Here is a 20186-nt window from a genome sequence, read left to right as displayed (position 1 = left end):
TTTAATTTGCATTTCTCTGATGATTAGCGATGTGGAGCATCTTTTCATGTGTCTGTTGGCCATCTGAGTTTCTTCTTTTGAAAAGTGTCTATTCAGATCCTCTGCCCATTTTTTAATTGGATTATTTGCTTTTTGTTTGTTGAGGTGTGTGAGCTCTTTATATATTTTGGATGTCAACCCATTATCGGATCTGTCATTTATGAATATATTCTCCCACACTGTGGGATGCCTTTTTGTTCTATTGATGGTGTCCTTTGCTGTACAGAAGCTTTTCAGCTTGTTATAGTCCCACTTGTTCGTTTTTGCTTTTGTTTCCCTTGCCCGGGGAGATATGTTCATGAAGAAGTTACTCATGTTTATGTCCATGAGATTTTTGCCTATGTTCTTTTCTAAAAGTTTTATGATTTCATGACTTACATTCAGGTCTTTGATCCATTTTGAATTTACTTTTGTGTATGAGACAGTGAAGCAGTTTCATTCACTTACATGTAGCTGTCCAGTTTTGCCAGCACCATCTGTTGAAGAGACTGTCATTTCCCCATTGTATGTCCATGGGTCCTTTATCATATATTAATTGACCATATATGTTTGGGTTAATGTTTGGAGTCTCTCTTCTCTTCCACTGGTCTGTGGCTCTGTTCTTGTGCCAGTACCAAATTGTCTTGATTACTGTGGCTTTGTAGTAGAGCTTGAAGTTGGGGAGCAAGATCTGCCCCACTTTATTCTTCCTTCTCAGGATTGCTTTGGCTATTTGGGGTCTTTGGTGGTTCCATATGAATTTTTGAACTATTTGTTCCAGTTCATTGAAGAATGCTGTTGGTAATTTGATAGGGATTGCATCAAATCTGTATATTGCTTTGGGCAGGATGGCCATTTTGACGATATTAATTCTTTCTAGCCAGGAGCATGGGATGAATTTCCATTTGTTAGTGTCCTCTTCAATTTCTCTTAAGAGTGTCTTGTAGTTTTCAGGGTATAGGTCTTTCACTTCCTTGGTTAGGTTTATTCCTAGGTATTTTATTATTTTTGATGCTATTGTGAATGGAATTGTTTTCCTGATTTCTCTTTCTATTAGTTCATTGTGAGTGTATAGGAAAACCACAGATTTCTGTGTTTTAATTTTGTATCCTGCAACTTTGCTGAATTCCGATATTAGTTCTAGTAGTTTTGGAGTGGAGTCTTTAGGGTTTTTTATATACAATATCATGTCATCTGCAAATAGTAACAGTTTGACTTCTTCTTTACCAATCCGGATGCCTTGTATTTCTTTGTTTTGTCTAATTGCTGTGGCTAGGACCTCCAGTACTATGTTGAATAACAGTGGGAAGAGTGGGCATCTCTGTCTTGTTCCCAATCTCAGAGGAAAAGCTTTCAGCCTCTCGCTGTTAAGTATGGTGTTGGCTGTGGGTTTGTCATATATGGCCTTTATTATGTTCAGGTACTTGCCCTCTATGCCCATTTTGTTTAGAGTTTTTATCATGAATGGATGTTGAATTTTGTCAAATGCTTTTTCAGCATCTATGGAGATGATCATGTGTTTTTTGTCCTTCTTTTTTGTTGACATGGTGGATGATGTTGATGGATTTTCAAATGTTGTACCATCCTTGCATCCCTGGGATGAATCCCACTTGGTCATGGTGTATGATCCTTTTGATGTATTTTTGAATTCGGTTTGCTAATATTTTGTTGAGTATTTTTGCATCTATGTTCATCAGGGATATTGGTCTGTAGTTTTCTTTTTTGGTGGGGTGTTTGCCTGGTTTTGGTATTAGGGTGATGTTGGCTTCATAGAATGAGTTTGGGAGTATTACTTCCTCTTCTATTTTTTGGAAAACTTTAAGGAGAATGGGCATTATGTCTTCTCTAAATGTCTGATAAAATTCAGCAGTGAATTCATTTGGCCCAGAAGTTTTGTTCTTGGGTAAGTTTTTGATTACCGATTCAATTTCTTTGCTGGTAATTGGTCTGTTTAGATTTTCTGTTTCTTCTGTGGTCAGTCTTGGAAGGTTGTATATTTCTAGGAAGTTGTCCATTTCTCCTACATTTTCCAACTTGTTAGCATATAGGTTTTCATAGTAGTCTCTAATAATTCTTTGTATTTCTGTGGGGTCCGTCATGATTTTTCCTTTCTCGTTTCTGATTCTGTTGATGTGTGTTGACTCTCTTTTTCTCTTAAGTCTGGCTAGAGGCTTGTCTATTTTATTTTCTTGAAGAACCAGCTCTTGGTTTCATTGATTTTTTTCTATTGTTTTATTCTTCTCAATTTTATTTATTTCTTCTCTGATCTTTATTATGTCCCTCCGTCTGCTGACCTTAGGCCTCATTTGTTCTTCTTTTTCCAATTTTGATAATTGTGACATTAGACTATTCATTTGGGATTGTTCTTCCTTCTTTAAATATGCCTCGATTGCTATATACTTTCCTCTTAAGACTGCTTTTGCTGCATCCCACAGAAATTGGGGCTTTGTTGTCATTTGTTTCCATATATTGCTGGATCTCCATTTTAATTTGTTCGTTGATCCATTGATTATTTAGGAGCATGTTGTTAAGCCTCCATGTGTTTGTGAGCCTGTTTGCTTTCTTTGTACAATTTATTTCTAGTTTTTGCCTTTGTGGTCTGAAAAGTTGGTTGGTAGAATTTCAATCTTTTGGAGTTTACTGAGGCTCTTTTTGTGGCCTAGTATGTGGTCTATTCTGGAGAATGTTCCATGTGCACTTGAGAAGAATGTGTATCCTGTTGCTTTTGGATGTAGAGTTCTATAGATGTCTATTAGGTCCATCTGTTTTAGTGTGTTGTTCAGTGCCTCTGTGTCCTTACTTATTTTCTGTCTGGTGGATCTGTCCTTTGGAGTGAGTGGTGTGTTAAAGTCTCCCAAAATGAATGCATTGTATTCTATTCCCTCCTTTAGTTCTGTTAGTATTTGTTTCACATATGTTGGTGCTCCTGTATTGGGTGCATATGTGTTTATAATGGTTATATCCTCTTGTTGGACTGAGCCCTTTATCATTATGTAATATCCTTCTTTATCTCTTGTTACTTTCTTTGTTTTGAAGTCTGTTTTGTCTGATACTAGTATTGCAGCACCTGCTTTTTTCTCCCTGTTATTTGCATGAACTATCTTTTTCCATCCCTTGACTTTTAATCTGTGCATGTCTTTGGGTTTGAGGTGAGTCTCTTATAAGCAGCATAGAGATGGGTCTTGCTTTTTTATCCATTCTATTACTCTGTGTCTTTTGATTGGTGCATTCAGTCCATTTACATTTAGGGTCATTATTGAAAGATATGTAATTATTGCCATTGCAGGCTTTAGATTTGTGGTTACCAAAGGTTCAAGGTTAGCTTCTTTACTACCTTACTGTCTAACTTAACTCACTTATTGAGCTATTATAAACACAGTCTGATGATTCTTTCTTTCTCTCCCTTCTTATTCCTCTTCCTCTGTTCTTCATATGTTGGGTGTTTTGTTCTGTGCTCTTTTCAGGAGTGCTCCCATCTAGAGCAGTCCCTCTAAAATACCCTGCAGAGGTGGTTTGTGGGAGGCAAATTCCCTCAACTTTTGCTTGTCTTGGAATTGTTTAATCCCTCCTTCATATTTAAATGACAGTCGTGCTGGATACAGTATCCTTGGTTCAAGGCCCTTCTGTTTCATTGCATTAAATATATCATGCCATTCTCTTCTGTCCTGTAAGGTTTCTGTTGAGAAGTCTGATGATAGCCTGATGGGTTTTCCTTTGTAGGTGACCTTTTTCTCTCTCTGGCTGCCTTTAATACTCTGTCCTTGTCCTTGATCTTTGCCATTTTAATTATTATGTGTCTTGGTGTTGTCCTCTTTGGGTCTCTTCTGTTGGGAGTTCTGTGTGCTTCCGTAGTCTGAGCAACTATTTCCTCCCCCAGTTTGGGGAAGTTCTCAGCAATTATTTCTTCAGAGACACTTTCTATCCCTTTTTCTCTCTCTTCTTCTTCTGGTACCCCTGTAATATGGATATTGTTCCTTTTGGATTGGTCACACAGTTCTCTTAATATTGTTTCATTCCTGGAGATCCTTTTATCTCTCTCTGTGTCAGCTTCTATGCGTTCCTGTTCTCTGGTTTCTATTCCATCATTGGCCTCTTGCACCTTATCCATTCTGTTTATTAATCCTTCCGGAGATTGTTTCATTTCTGTAATCTCCCTCCGGACATCATCCCTTAGCTCTTGTATATTTCTCTGCTGCTCCATCAGCATGTTTATGATTTTTATTTTGAATTCTTTTTCAGGGAAACTGGTTAGGTCCGTCTCTGCAGATCCTCTCTCAGGGGTTGTCTGGACTATTTTGGAGTGGACTAACTTTTTCTGCCTTTTCATGGTGATAGCAGTGGCTCTAGGCAGGTTGCGGATGTGTCAGCTGGGAGAAGAAAGTCTTTTCCTGCTTGCTGGATGCCTTGCCCTTCTCTGCTACCTGTGTCAGCTACCCGCACTCCTGGAACAGCCACCGGGTTAATCCCCTAAGCTCCTGTGGGCGGGGTCTCCGTCAGAGCAGCGCAGAGCCCTGTGGGGAATGGCAGGCATGCCAGGTGTGCTCCTCCGCAATAGCAGCGCCCCTTCTGGGCAGCTGTGTGCCAGCAGCGGCCTTTGGGTCTGGCCTGGGCGACTGTGTGTCGGGCTAGGATTCCAGTTGGCTTCTGGGAGCGCGGCTGCTCCCTGTGGCACCGTTGCAGGTACACGCAGGCCTCTCCCGTGCCCCTCTGGTGCTGCCACCGCTGGCACGCATGGACCTCTGGCACCAGTACCACCGGCGCGCGTGGGCTACTTGGTCGCCACCGCAGCGGGCTCACACAAGCTGCTCCTGGTCCCCTCTGGTGCTGCTGGCGCATGCGGGCCGCTCCCAGTCCCCTCCGGTGCCACTGCCTCTGGTGCGCGCTGCCACTCTCCCACTCCTGGGCCGGTGTGTCGGGGTCCGCGCCAACGGAGGAACGACCGGCAGGCCTTTTAGTGCTGTGAGGGGCTTCAGAGCTGCGCTGCCGCCCAGGGGGTTAGGGCGCCTAAAGTTCCCTGGGATTCCCAGCTGCTGGCTAAGTGTGCCAGGATGACTTTCTCCAGTTGTGGGGTCCCTGTCTCTTTAAGACTTGCAAAAAGCACTCGCTTTTCTTTTGTCTCAGGGGCGCTGGTTGCAGGGACCTGCCTGCAGGTTTTGCTTTTCCGTTTCTCTAATATCCAGCACCCCGTGCACCTTGTGTCTGCATTCTGGGTGCGGATTTCTAGAGCTGGTTGTTTAGCAGTCCTGGGCTTTCACTCCCTCCCCGTTCTGACTCCTTTCTTCCCACTGGGTTCTGGGGTGGGGGTCGTTCAGGTCCCGCCTGGCCATGGCTTGTATCTTACCCCCTTGTGTGATGTTGAGTTCTCATTAGATGTAGATGTATTCTGGCTGTTGTACTGTATCCACTGGTGTCTCTTTTAGGAATAGCTGTATTTATTGTATTTTCATAAATATATATGTTTTTGGGAGGAGATTTCCACTGAACTACTCACGCCACCGTCTTGGCTCCACCTCGTTAGTCTGCTTTTATAAAGGGTTTTGATGGATTGTGTGGTACTTCAGGTGGAAAATGTACAGGGAGAGTCCGGTTCTCTGTGCCAGAAATTGCTCTTGCCTTCATTCAGACAGGCCAGTATCAGCTCCTGCCTGAGGCTTCACATGAGCTTGGTTGTCAGTGCTTTTGAGGAACCACTGGGCTGCATCTTCTCCCTTGCCTCTTCTCCCACTGGGCTGTTCTTCTCCCTTGTCATGGCCTCCTCAGCCACCACCACATCTTTAGAACTTGGCCTTGGACCCTCCTACCCTACCTCTGCTTTGGCTGGCTTTTTTTTTTTTTCACTGTTAGGTCCAGATCCCAGCTGTTCATCTGGGTCTGTCCTTTGCCTTGATCTGACATCCAAGAGCTGGAACCTCTCCATACTCAACTACTCATGGGGTTCCAGATCCCCACCTAAGTTGTGGACCTTGTCCTGGTCCCCTGCCCAATCTGTCCCCTTGCTTTTAGCCTATACTCTAAGCTTTTCTGATGCTAGCTCCATTGCCATCTATAGTCTTAATTCTGACAGAATTATCATCTCCTCTTATCTCAATAATAAAGATGTAGCTGTAACTCAGTGTTCCCTAAACCTAGAGGAAAGTTATCATAATCTATCACCAGCTTTCTTATCTCCCTGACTAAAACTAAGATTCCTGAAGGCACACACATCTTTTATTTCTCAACAAAATTGTGAAGGATGTTACTGAAAAAGGAACTCTTAAGAATAGCTTTCCTGCACATCTTATCTTTCAAATCTTGACTCTGAAGTTAGTGAAGCCTCGACCAACCAGTATCTAAAAAAATTGACCCACTAAGTTTACAAACCGATTAAATCCCTAGTCAGTTAAAAATATATAAAGTAGGTTACATGATGTAATAGTGGGAAGGAGTGTGCAATGTCAAGTCACACAGACCTGGGTCTGAATTCTGGCATTCTTAGCTGGGTGCTGAGACATAGCTAGGTGCTGAGACCCAGTTAACATCTCTGAGCCTTTGTAGTTTCACTGAAAGAAAGGTAGTGGCTTCCTAGAAGGATTGTTGTGTAAGGATTAGAAGTAATGTATACAAAGCACTCCATATGTAGTAATCCCTTAATAAATGATAACTTTTATTCTTGTGAATACCTCTCTCACCTTTACTACTTACTAGCTGTGTGATCTTAGACAAAGCAGTATTTTTTTGGCCTTAGTTTCCCCCTTTGTAGGACGGTGAGAAAAATACCACCTTACCTCATGGGTGGCCAAGAAATTCAAATAAGATAAGGTATGCAAAAATTATTTTGTAAATCTTAAGGCATCATATAGATGGTGTTAATGATTACTGTCATGTATTAGAAGACTGAATGTAGCTATTCTCATGGCACCTGAGTTAAAAACAAAACAGAGCAAAACAAAACCCTAACAGGAAAGAAAAATAATGTTAGATTTTTTGGCTGATAGGTTGGTTTTATGCTGATGCATGCTACTGAGTTTATATATTACTGAAAAAGAGTAATTCTCTCTTACATTGCTTGAGTTAGGGAAGCCAGGAGGATTGATTTATGTAATTTATGGAGAACTTTTTCTAATCTGCTATTATCAAAAAACCTGGTTTGGGATTATAGCAAATCCTTTTGAAATTGTACCCCATCATCCTAATATAAGAGGTATTTTAACACTTTTTTTAATCCCATAAATTGATCTGACCTAAAAAGGATTTTGAAAGCTCCCAGGACAGCTGGCCTTCCTGTAGCTCTGGAGAGTGGAGGCAGAGGTCCCGAGGCCATGGCAGAGCCCCTGACAACCCTGCAGATCCCTTGAAAACACCCTCCTTTCTAAGGTCATGTTGTCTTCCGGTCTATGAAACCATTTATATGTATTTAGAAGAATAAAGGCCATTTTTAGACAGTGGTGCCTATTCTTCAGGGTTCCAATTATATAATTCTACAAGGATCCTCTTGAAAACCAGTGAAGGCTCCCTGAACCTTCTCTGAGGCACACACTAATGAATGCAATACTTCATTGCTCCTGTAAGATTCACTGCAGGGCTGCTGGCAAATGAACTTTTCTTCCATGAGCACAAATTTGTTCCCTGGGTTAAAAAAGGGGAAACATCATTCCATTGATACAAAGGCCAACTTGAGCAGGCTAGTCAAGAAATACAAAAGTGGAAATTCTCACTGCAACATCTTTCTCATAGTAAAGCTTCCCAGTTGCAGTAAATGTTGCCAGCTTTTTCTTTTCCTTGTCTTTTTATACAACTTTAGTCTATTGAGACTTACTAACCAGAAATCAAGTCATCTAGAAAGTTGGGAGAAATGCAGATTAATAGTAGCATAAAAAGCATTTGCAGAAAAATCAGTCCTTGTCCCTAATAAAATCATGAGGCCATTAGACAGACATACTCTAATAAAACCAAGATAGCATCTGAAAGAGACCAAAAGAACCCATCTCCTGAAAAATGTAGAGAACATATCTGGTTAAGGTGAAAGAATAAATGCTGCATTTTGACATGAAAATTGCTTTCATACAAAGAGAGATACTTTATAAAGCACAAAAAATATTTAAAAAACAAGCTTAGAGAATATAGTCAGTAATTCTGTAATAACATTTTACTATTTTGATAGATAGTAACCACACTAGAGGGGGTGAAGACTTAATAATATGGATAACTGTTCAACCACTGTGTTGTATATTTGAAACCAATGTAAGATTGTATATCAATGACAGTTCAATAAATAAATTAATTAATGAAACTCCTGGTACTTGCACCACTTTACTAGTTTGGGATATGAACAATCTCAGTCTCTGAGTTTTTTTTTTTGTATCATTAATGTACAATTACATGAACAACATAGTTACTAGACTCCCCCCATTATTAAGTTCCCCCCATATACCCCATTACAGTCACTGTCCATCAGCATAGTAAGATGCTATAGAATCACTACTTCTCTATGTTGTACTGCCTTCACTGTGCACCCCCCTACATTATGTGTGCTAATCGTAATGCCCCTTTTCTCCCTTATCTCTCCCCACCCTCCCTCCCCAGTCCCTTTCCCTTTGGTAACTGTTAGTCCATTCTTGGGTTCTGTGATTCTGCTGCTGTTTTGTTTCTTCAGTTTTTGCTTTGTTCTTAAACTCCACAGATGAATGAAATCATTTGATACTTGTCTTAATCTGCCTGGCTTATTTCACTGAGCATAATACCCTCTAGCTTCATCCATGTTGTTGCAAATGGTAGGATTTGTTTTCTTCTTATGGCTGAGTAGTATTCCATAGTGTATATGTACCACATCTTCTTTATCCATTCATCTACTGATGGACACTTAGGTTGCTTCCGTATCTTGGCTATCATAAATAGTGCTGTGATAAACATAGGGGTGCATATGTCTTTTTCAAACTGAGCTGCTGCATTCTTACAGTAAATTCCTAAGAGTGGAATTCCTGGGTCAAATGGTATTTCTAGTTTTAGTTTTTTGAGGAACCTCCATATTGCTTTCCACAATGGTTGAACTAGCTTACATTCCCACCAGCAGCATAGGAGGGTTCCCCTTTCTCTGCATCCTTGCCAGCATTTGTTGTTCTTAGTCTTTTCAATGCTGGCCATCCTTACTGGTGTGAGGTGATATCGCATTGTGGTTTTAATTTGCATTTCTCTGATGATTAGCGATGTGGAGCATCTTTTCATGTGTCTGTTGGCCATCTGAGTTTCTTCTTTTGAAAAGTGTCTATTCAGATCCTCTGCCCATTTTTTAATTGGATTATTTGCTTTTTGTTTGTTGAGGTGTGTGAGCTCTTTATATATTTTGGATGTCAACCCATTATCGGATCTGTCATTTATGAATATATTCTCCCACACTGTGGGATGCCTTTTTGTTCTATTGATGGTGTCCTTTGCTGTACAGAAGCTTTTCAGCTTGATATAGTCCCACTTGTTCATTTTTGCTTTTGTTTCCCTTGCCTGGGAGATATGTTCATGAAGAAGTTGCTCATGTGTATGTCCAAGAGATTTTTGCCTATATATTTTTTCTGAGTTTTATGATTCAATGGCTTACATTTAGGTATTTGATCCATTTTGAATTTACTTTTGTGTAAGGGGTTAGACAATGATCCAGTCTCATCGTCTTACATGTAGCTGTCCAGTTTTGCCAACACCAGCTGTTGAAGAGGCTGTCATTTCCCCAGTGTATGTCCTTGGCTCCTTTATTGTATATTAATTGACCATATGTTTGGGTTAATACCTGGACTCTCTATTCTGTTCCACTGGTCTGTGGCTATTCTTGTGCCTGTACCAAATTATCTTGATTACTGTGGCTTTGTAGTACAGCTTGAAGTTGGGAAGCGTGATCCCCCTGCTTTATTCTTCCTTCTCAGGATTGCTTTGGCTATTCAGGGTCTTTTGTGTTTCCATATGAATTTTAAAACAATTTGTTCCAGCTCATTGAAGAATGCTGTTGGTATCTTCATAGGGATTGCATTGAATCTGTTGATTGCTTTAGGCAGGATGGCCATTTTGGCAATATTAATTCTTCCTAGCCAAGAGGAAGTGTCCTCTTTAATTTCTCTTAAGAGTGTCTTGTAGTTTTCAGGGTATAGGTCTTTCACTTCCTTGGTTAGGTTTACTCCTAGGTATTTTATTCTTTTTGATGCAATTGTGAATGGAATTGTTTTCCTTATTTCTCTTTCTGCTAGTTCATCATTAGTGTATAGGAATGCAACAGATTTCTGTGTATTAATTTTATATCCTGCAACTTTGCTGAATTCAGATATTAGTTCTAGTAGTTTTGGAGTGGAGTCTTCAGGGTTTTTTATGTACAATATCATGTCATCTGCAAACAGTGACAGTTTGACTCTTCCTTACCAATCTTGATGCCCTTTATTTCTTTGTTTTGTCTGATTGCCATGGCTAGGACCTCCAGTACTATGTTGAAAATCCACTATGAGTGGATATCCCTGTCTTGTTCCCGATCTTAGGTGAAAAGCTTTCAGCTTCTCACTGTTAAGTATGATGTTGGCTGTGGGTTTGTTATGGCCTTTATTATGTTGAGGTATTTGCCCTCTATACCCATTTTGTTGAGAGTTTTTATCATGAATGGATGTTGAATTCTGTCAAATGCGTTTTCAGCCTCTATGGAGATGATCATGTGGTTTTTGTCCTTCTTTTTGTTGATGTGGTCGATGATGTTGATGGGTTTTTGAATATTGTACTATCCTTCCATCCCTGAGATGAATCCCACTTGGTCATGGTGTTTGATCCTTTTGATCTATTTTTGAATTCGGTTTGCTAATATTTTGTTGAGTATTTTTGCATCTACATTCATCAGGGATATTGGTCTGTAGTTTTCTTTTTTGGTGGGGTGTTTGCCTGGTTTTGGTATTAGGGTGATGTCGGCTTCATAGAATGAGTTTGGGAGTATTACTTCCTCTTCTATTTTTTGGAAAACTTTTAGGAGAATGGGCATTATGTCTTCTCTAAATGTCTGATAAAATTCAGCAGTGAATCCATTTGGCCCAGAAGTTTTGTTCTTGGGTAAGTTTTTGATTACCGATTCAATTTCTTTGCTGGTAATTGGTCTGTTTAGATTTTGTTTCTTCCGTGGTCGGTCTTGGAAGGTTGTATATTTCTAGGAAGTTGTCCATTTCTTCTAGGTTATTCAGGTTGTTAGCACATAGATTTTCATAGTATTCTCTAATTCTTAGTATTTCTGTGGTGTTCATCGTGATTTTTCTCATTTCTGATTCTGTTGGTGTGTACAGATTCTCTTTTTCTCTTAAGTCTGGAAGGAGTTTATCTATTTTGTTTATTTTCTGAAAGAACCAGCTCTTGGTTTCATTGATTTTTTTTTCTATTGCTTTATTCTTCTCAATTTTATTTATTTCTTCTCTGATCTTTATTATGTACCTCCTTCTGCTGACTTTGGGCCTCATTTGTTCTTTCTCATTTCAATAATTGTGACTTTAGACTGTGCATTTGGGATTGTTCTTCCTTCTTTAAATAGGCCTGGATTGCTATACTTTCCTTTTAGCACTGCCTTTGCTGTGTCCCACAAAAGTTGGGGCATTGTGCTGTTTTTTTCTCCATATATTGCTTGATGTCTGTTTTAAGTTGGTCATTGATCCATTGATTATTTAGGAGCATGTTGTTAAGCCTCTGTGTTTGTGAGCCTTTTTGTTTTCTTTGTACAATTTATTTCTAGTTTTATACCCTTGTGATCTGAGAAGTTGGTTGGTACAATTTCAATCTCTCTGAATTTACTGAGGCTCTTTTTGTGGCCTATATATGGTCCATTCTGGAAAATGTTCCATGTGCCCTAGAGAAGAATCTGTATCCTGCTGCTTTTGGGTGTAGAGTTCTGTAGATGTCTGTTAGGTCCATCTATTCTAATGTGTTGTTCAGTGCCTGTGTCCTTACTTATTTTCTGTGTGGTTGATCTGTCCTTTGGAGTGAGTGGTGTGTTGAAGTCTCCTAAAATGAATGCTTTGCATTCTGTTTCCTCCTTTAGTTGTGTTAGTATTTGTTTCACATATGTAAGTGAACCTGTATTGGGTGCATAGATATTTATAATGGTTATATCCTCTTGTTGGACTGAACCCTGTATCATTATGTAATGTCCTTCTTTATCTCTTGTTGCTTTCTTTGTTTTGAAGTCTATTTTGTCTGATACAAGTACTGCAACACCTGCTTTTCTCTCCCTATTGTTTGCATGAAATATCTTGTTCCATCCCTTCACTTGCAGTCTGGGTATGTCTTTGGGTCTGAGGTGAGTCTCTTGTAAGCAGCATATAGACGGGTCTCACTTTTTTTATCCATTTTGTTACTCTGTGTCTTTTGATTGGTGCATTCAGTCCATTTACATTTAGGATGATTATTGATAGATATGTACTTATTGCATTTGCAGGCTTTGGATTTGTGGTTACCAAAGGTTCAAGGGTAACTTCTTTACTATCTAACCGTCTAACTTTAACTCACTTATTACACTATTATAAACACAGTGTTTCTTATCTCTCTCCCTTCTTAGTCTTCCTCCTCCACTATATGTTAGGTGTTTTATTCTGTACTCTTTTGTTTCCCTTGACTGCTTTTGTGGATAGCTGATTTTATGTTTTGCCTTTAGTTAGTATTTGGTTTGTTTACTTTCTTTGCTGTGATTTTATTTTCTCTGGTGACATCTACTTAGCCTTAGGAGTACTTCCATCCAGAGTAGTTCCATTAAAATACCCTGTAGTGGTGGTTTGTGGGAGGCAAATTCCCTCAACTTTTGCATATCTGGAAATTGTTTAATCCCTCCTTCAAATTTAAATGATAATCTTGCTGGATACAGTATTCTTGGTTCAAGGCCCTTCTGTTTCATTGCATTAAATATATCATGCCATTCTCTTCTGGCCTGCAAGGTTTCTGTTAAGAAGTCTGATGATAGCCTGATGGGTTTTCCTTTGTAGGTGATCTTTTTTCTCTCTCTGGCTGCCTTTGATACCCTGTCCTTGTCTTTGACCTTTGCCATTTTAATTATTATATGTCGTCCTATTATTGGTGTTGTCCTCCTTGGGTCCCTTGTGTTGGGAGTTCTGTGGGCTTCCATGGTCTGAGAGACTATTTCCTTCCCCAGCTTGGGGAAGTTTTCAGCAATTTTTTCTGTAAAGACACTTTCTATCCCTTTTTCTCTCTTCTGGTACCCCTATAATACAAATATTGTTCTGTTTGGATTGGGCACACAGTTCTGTTAATATTCTTTCGTTCCTAAAGATCCTTTTCTCTCTCTGCCTCAGTTTCTCTGTATTCCTGTTCTCTGATTTCTATTCCATTACCAGTCTCTTGCACCTCATCCAGTCTGCTCTTAAGTCCATTGATTGTTTAATTTCTGTTATCTATCTCCTGACTTCATCCCTTAGCTCTTGCATATTTCTCAGCAGCTCCTTCAGCATGTTTATGACTTTTATTTTGAATTCTTTTTCAGGAGTATTGGTTGGTTATATCTATCTCACCAGGCCCCCTCTCTGGTGTTGAGTGATTTTGGACTGGACCAGGTTCTTCTACCTTTTCATGGTGATAGAAGCGATTGCTGGAAAGTGGTGCATATTTCAGCTGGGAGAGCAAAGTCCCTTCCTGCTTGCTGGTCACCTTGCCCTTCTCCACTGCCTGTGCCGGTTACCCGCACAAAGGGAGCAGTCTCTGGGTTAATCCCCTGAGCTGCTGTGCACAGGTGGCCCTCGGGATAGCCTAGGGCACTGGCAGGGGTCGCAGAGTGGCATGTGTTCTCCTGTGAGAACAGCACCCCTGCATGCCTTCCAGACCTTGCGCCACCTTCCTCTGCCTGTGCCAGGCAGCTGTGTGTAGGCAGCAGCCTCTGGGTCTGGCCCAGTTACCTGCACGCTGGGAGGACTCTTGTGTGGTTGCTGTGGGCGGGGCTGCTTCCTGGGTGGTCCGCATCAGTGGCGGGTCAGCTGGTTTGTTTGCATTGCCAGGGGTGGAGGGTGGGGGTGAATGAACAGCAGGTAGCTTATGACTGTGAGGGGCTTCAGAGGAGCTGCATTGCCACTGAGGAGGTTAGGGTGCCTTAAGTTCCTTAAGATTCCAGCCTGCTGGGCTGAGTGTGCCAGGGCAATTTTGTCCACCTGTTAAACCCTTGTCCCTTTAAGACTTTTAAAGCACCCGCTTTTCTTTTGTCTCGGGGAGCTGGCTGTGGGGACCCGCTCAGTCTCCATCTTGGATTTTACTTTTCTGTTTCTCTAATATCCATCATGCAATGTGTGTCTGTGCAGATTACTAGGGCTGGTTATTTAGCAGCCCTGTGCTTCCACTCCCTCCCCACTCTGATTCTTTTCCTCCTGCTGGTGAGCTGGGGTGGGAGCAGTGCTCAGGTCCCGCTGGGTCACAGCTTTGCATCTTATCCTTTTCGTGAGATGCTGAGTTCTTGTAGATGTAGATGTTGCCTGGCTGTTGTACTGTATCTTCTCGTCTCTCTTTTAGGAATAGTTGTCTTTGCTGGATTTTCAAAATACATATGGTTTTGGGAGATTTCTGCTGCCCTACTCATGCTGCCATCTTGGGCACCCCCAGTTCCTGAGTTTTTAAAGAGGTAATAAGACAACCAACGATGAACAGGACTTTAAATTTTCTCTATTATATCCCATCCTTGTTTATCTTTATCAATTGTTTTTATCCCTAACGTAACCTAACTACAGGCCTGATGGAAGACTGCAGAGAAATTCCTGAAGCCTGAGATTTAGAATGTAAAGCAACAGCAGAGAGAAGTGAAGAGGACATGAAGGAAAGGAGGGAATGAAGCCCGGCTGTGGGCAGTCCAGTGAGGGAGACTGGGCCCTGAGAGTTCAGCATCATGTAAATCACATTCATACAGATGATGAAGCTGGAAAAATTGCAAAACAAAACCCCAAAAAGCCCTTATCCCCCACCCCCAGAATACCACAAACCAGTCAACCAGACAATCAGACAATTCATCATTAAATTTTATCCCTAAATAAGTTAGAAAAAGTAGATATTATAGGGCAACCTCCTGGGACCATGGATGAAAATGAATGAAATGTCTTCAGGCTTGAATTCCATCTGGTTACCCAACTAGAGGAATTGTCTGCTCAGGGAAAATTGACATGTTGCTTGGACCCATGGTGCTGAGTCAGTCAACTGCTGGTGCTCTCTGCCCAGAGGTGAGCAGTTAGCATCATTATGGTTCCTTATAGAGCAATAATTCTGTTCTCATGGTGGCTCACAAGTAGGCAGAGATGCCTGCAGGCTTTGCCTAGTATCACATCCTTCTGCTTTTCCAAAGAGACGCCAGGCCTGAGCCATTTTGTGAAGTTTAGCAAGATTGGGTTTCATCTATTGGAAGAAAGAGAGTAACTCCAATTAGCAGCATGAAAAGCCAAGTAGCATATACATATTTACTTATATGAAAACACTTACATTGAGTTATGACTATTCAAATCTGTTTAGATTTCTAATTTCTGGATTCATTATAGATTTCCTTAGGATAAATGGGACTGAAAATTTAAGTCTTGATTCCCATCTCTCAAGAATGAGGACAAAACTTTTTCATTGTCAGGTGAAACAAATAAGTTTTAATGGAGTAAAATCTATTGGATGAGTCAGAAAACACAAGTACCTGAAAACTCCTTGCAACAAAAGATTTTATAGCCCTTAGTGGGAAAGACAAGCCAAAAAAAAGAGTTTGGAAAGCGGCAACATGGACATTCCTATTATGCTCTCATGTTCTGTTTCATTTCAGTTTATAACAAGGATAGAAAATGTTTTTTAACTTAAATCACTCTGTGCCTTTATTGCATTATCCACATCATTGTTCTGGGCTGCTGAGTAATCTGGGTCAAACCACAATGTGGAAGTCTCCTAAATTTGGTTCCCCGCCTGATGATCCCCAAACCGTAAGTATAGAGAACCTCATGAATGGCTACCATTTCCTGCAAGGCCACCAGTTCCAGCAAATCCCATCAAGCAACTGGCTGTTTAAGCTGTATTTGCCAGCAGTGAATTTGCTATGTTTCTACCAACTTTTTATAGCCCCGCAGAGAATTTCTACATCTTATCAAACTCAGGGCCAGTAGGAAACAGATGTTCAGATTACGTCAACCTGTATGTGTTAAGCTTAAAAAATACAAAGGCATCATGAATATGACAATTCAGCCTAAGCTCCATTTTGAATTTGAGCTAGAAAATGAAATAGCTGGACTTTACATAAAACTTCCAATGCATATTTTTCAAAGCTCTCATATTTTGGGAAAGATAAAGATAGATTACATTTGGATAATAGGAGCTGGAAAAGAAAGAAGATAACTTTTTCCCTCTTCTCCCATTGGTTATTACTATACCTGTTTTTCCTGCTCCAAGTGGTCTATGTCAGCTAACGGCAGCATGGAAGGCCTCCCGTGAGCACACTGGAATGGCAGCTGGCACCGGGACAGAGCTTCAATAAGGCGATAGCTCTCCTCTGGGCTCAGGCCATCATTAAACTTAATGGCCCCTAACCAAAAAGCAGAAAGAAGGTTATGGTGTGTACAGTGGCAAACCAATGCTGACCCTAGTGAGAGCCAAATATTGGGAAAAGTAAGATGTTTTTCTTAGGCTCCTTTCCTGTTACCTTAATACTGCTTGAAATTGGCACTTATGGCCATGGATGAAACTAAGGCTTCAGGACTGATTTGTCTCAGCTTTTCCTTGTGTAGTCATTGTCTTTCTAATCTCTATAGGAGACATTCCTTAACTTGTTAGGATTTTGCCTTCAGAGTTTTTCCCAAAGAGGCAAGAGCAATATTTATGCCTGTTGCTTACAGGTTTGTAAAATTGAGGTCATCTTTTGTCCATAGCCAACTTACCACCAAGCTCTCTGATTATTCCCCACAAGGTCCATTTTATTTGCTTCTATTTCCATAATAACCTTCCCAATATAAACTCTCATTTATCAGAATCTGCTTTTATGCATATGCTAATTCACTCAGTCAACAAATGTTTGTTAAGTATATACTTTGTATTAGGAGCTACACCAGGAAGTGAATGAGACAGATGATCTCTGCCTCATGGACCTTATAACCTGATAGGTCTAAGAGGTGAAACAAACATTAAACAAATAGTTACACAACAACTTACATTATAAATTAAATTATAATTTAAATTATAAATAAATACTATGAAATACAGAGTATGAAACAATATATATTAGGAAAACCAAACCCAGTTAAGGAGGTCAGGGGAGGCTTGCCTGGCTAAATTTAATTTAATAATTTTAAGAAAGATAGGGCTACTTGAAAAAGCAGCAGAAAAGTATTTCAGACAGGAAAAGGGCAAGTACAGAAACTTAGCACACAAGAACAAAACCAAGGAAGTGGGCTGGAATGTGAAGGGCAAGGTGGAGAGTGACACGAGATGAAACTGGCAGGGGTGGATCATGAAGACCCTTGGAGGCCATGGTAAAGAATAAAATTTTTATCCTAAGAACAATGGGAAGTCATTGACACATGTCAATTAGAGGAATGGCATGCTCAGAGGGATGTCAAAAAAATTCCTCTGGGTGCTGAAGCTTGAAGGGGAGCCAGATGGGACATAAAGAGACTAAGTAAGAGGACTCACAGGGCAAGAACTAGGGAGGTGGCAGGTATGAGGAGTAAAGATAGGATAGATGGGCAAAGGAATCTTTAGGACATCTGCAGGAGACACACTAATGAAGGACTATGGCTACTGGGCCAGAAGACAAAGTGAAGAGAGGAACAGGTTGATGAAGAGAAAAAAGGGTGGGAGGGTGTCAGCACACTGGAGATGCCAGTCTGGTCAAATGTTAGTTGCAGGGGATTCTGGAGCTGTCATGGTTCCTAAAGTAAGTTCCTCCAAAAATAGCAGTAGACTCATAGACACCGAGAAGGGACTAGTGGTTCCCAAAGGGGAGGGGTTGGGGAAGGTGGGTGGGGAGGGAGGAGGAAATTAAGGGGCACTACAATTTGCACAATGTAGGTAGGTCATGGGACAGTAGCACAGCACAGAGAAGACAATGACTCTATAATGACTCTATTACAATTAATGTTGACAGACAGTGACCACAATGGAGGTGGTAAGGACTTAATAATATGGGTGAATGTTGAACCACGGTGTTGAAACTGTAAGATTGTATAACAGTGATCCTTTAAGAAAAAAATAAGTTTCTCCAATACCATTTTCTATATTTTATCATATTACCCTACTCAAGAGCCCTCAATAATTCTAATGCCTTTTGTATAAAATCAGAAGATTTTATTGTGACTTCCTAGGCTTCTATTCTTTCTTATCAGCCTAATTTCTTGACACTTTGCTGCTCTTCAAATAACTAATTTGTTTCTTTCTTTGAGTCTCTGCACAGGCTAATTCCACCCCCTGTAGTAAAGTTCCCCTTCTAACCTATGAACGATGTCCCTCAGCTCATTTAAAACTTGACTCAAAATTCATCTCCAGGAATTAATTACTCCTCCACTCATGTAAATCCATCTGCATTCTGGTCAGATACATGTGCTGGTATTTTGCTTTCTAAAGTAATCTTCTAGTGTACTCAGTCTCTTGATCTAAGTTGTACCCTCAGAGGTGAGTAGTAAATGTGCCTTTTACTCCTTGCCAGCATTTAGCAATATGGAGACACTCAATAGCTGGCTGAGTCTTACCATGGCAGGCTTGGGACGCCAACACCTTCTGGACAGTCAGTGGCAAAGTCCCTTGGATGCCTCCTGTGGTCTGCAGTAGCTAATGCATAAACACATTCTTTATTAATGGGAAGAGGAGCCTTTTGTGTGTGGTGCCTCTGTGTGAAACCCCCAAATAGGAGAAAGGTTTACCTCCACTTGTTCTCGAATAAATTCCTACAACAGAAAGAAAAACAGGCATTAGTCCACTGTTGTAACTGCCCTTTGATAGTTTAAAAAAATGTCTCAATTTTCTTCTTTTTAAAAGACACCTCCTAAAGGGAGAGTTCTCAGCAACATAGCACTTAGGTACAAATAATTTATTTGTTACAAGGTACTTTGAATATGAAATAACAACACAACACAATTGAATAGAAATCTTATTAAATAGAGAATATTTTTAGCTACTGAAACTTCCTCCAAACATAGCTCAACAACTCATGAGGTTATGTAACTAGTGAGAGTAGCCTTGAGGATTCAACTGATCTAAATATCTGGGAAGCTTCTCACTGGGAGGCTGTCTGTCTGTATTTATAATCTTAGCCAGAACAAGTATAATATTACACACAAACAGAATAAATATACAACAGTCATCAACCCAACTGTGCACTCAGTGTAATACTTGCTTAAATGTCATAAACATAAATAGTCACTTTAGTTCCCACAGGCTTTTTTGTAATGTTTTGTTGACAGTTCCCTTCAGGTTGGAAAGCTTATTTTCTGAAGCATTTCGTTGAGAAGTTTCTCCCCACTAGCAGTACATCTCTGTCCCTAGGGTAGTTCTTTCAATAGTTATCCCTGCAGATGACAACAGTTACAAAAGGACTTTAAAGAAATTTAAAGCAGACACTATTTCATGCTACTAATTTGTTTAATCTCTGGAGATAAGAACAATTTTGAGATATGGTACATTTAACAAATTCTTTATAAGGAAACAGGATTTCTTTACTCTTAGACATGGCTATGTATAAAACATCTTCCCAAGATTACAACAAAGTAGATTTTCTTTTCAGACAAGATTGGGTGCATTCAGGGTGGTATGGCTGTAGACTGATTTTCTTTTCAAACTAGTCTCAGAAAATTCTCTCCTTTCCCTCACATATTCTCTTGTCCACCATGCTTACAAATGAGCACAGTTAACAAAAGCTACATGGTAGATACATTTTTAAGTCACACATTTTCCCAAACAAACCTAAAAAGAAAGATGTCTCATAATACCGGACCCACTAAAAAGCTTTGTGTGGGCAGAGATCTGACTTAGCTCCTTTGTCATTTTCTCTTGTGCTTGTGTATCTGGGGCTTGCAAAACATCAGTCTGGAAGACCGGTGAGGAGGAGACAGATCTTATTCTTTGTTTATTCCATATTTCAATGGCTCAATTACTGCTAGATGATTTAAGTAATATTAAAAAGGCTCATTCATCAGTCTAGAGTATAGAACTTTATAGAAAGATCTATTAGTGACCTTTCAACTGCTAGGATCCAA

At 40.2% G+C, this 20186-nt stretch overlaps 2 protein-coding genes across 18 annotated transcripts in view; one reads left to right on the top strand and one right to left on the bottom strand.

The window, feature by feature from the left end:
- The window catches only part of EIF2B2 (eukaryotic translation initiation factor 2B subunit beta), a 26329-nt gene extending 10447 nt beyond the window's left edge, over positions 1–15882 (top strand). The window contains exons 8-9 of the mRNA XM_037026724.2: positions 14500–14608; positions 14715–15882. Of these exons, the coding sequence (XP_036882619.1) occupies positions 14500–14608; positions 14715–14745 (140 nt within the window). The 3' untranslated portion in view covers positions 14746–15882. The remainder of the gene's footprint in view (positions 1–14499; positions 14609–14714) is intronic.
- MLH3 (mutL homolog 3) overlaps positions 14982–20186 on the bottom strand; it is a 24309-nt gene continuing 19104 nt past the window's right edge. For 15 of the 17 annotated variants that reach the window (XM_037026422.2, XM_037026470.2, XM_017663862.3 and 12 more), the window contains 4 exons: positions 18855–18878; positions 18684–18762; positions 16374–16525; positions 14982–15369 (listed from right to left, as the gene is read on the bottom strand). In XM_037026422.2, the coding sequence (XP_036882317.2) occupies positions 15247–15369; positions 16374–16525; positions 18684–18762; positions 18855–18878 (378 nt within the window). In that variant the 3' untranslated portion in view covers positions 14982–15246. Of the gene's footprint in view, positions 15370–16373; positions 16526–18683; positions 18763–18854; positions 18879–20186 lie in introns of those variants that run through there. The other 2 variants (XM_073242122.1, XR_001853603.3) reach the window with 2 other exon arrangements.

This window comes from Manis javanica, chromosome 8 (genome assembly GCF_040802235.1).
Source record: "Manis javanica isolate MJ-LG chromosome 8, MJ_LKY, whole genome shotgun sequence".
Classification (NCBI taxonomy): domain Eukaryota; kingdom Metazoa; phylum Chordata; class Mammalia; order Pholidota; family Manidae; genus Manis; species Manis javanica.
Note: the sequence above shows the minus strand (reverse complement) of the source record. Positions and strands in the feature narration are given on the sequence as shown.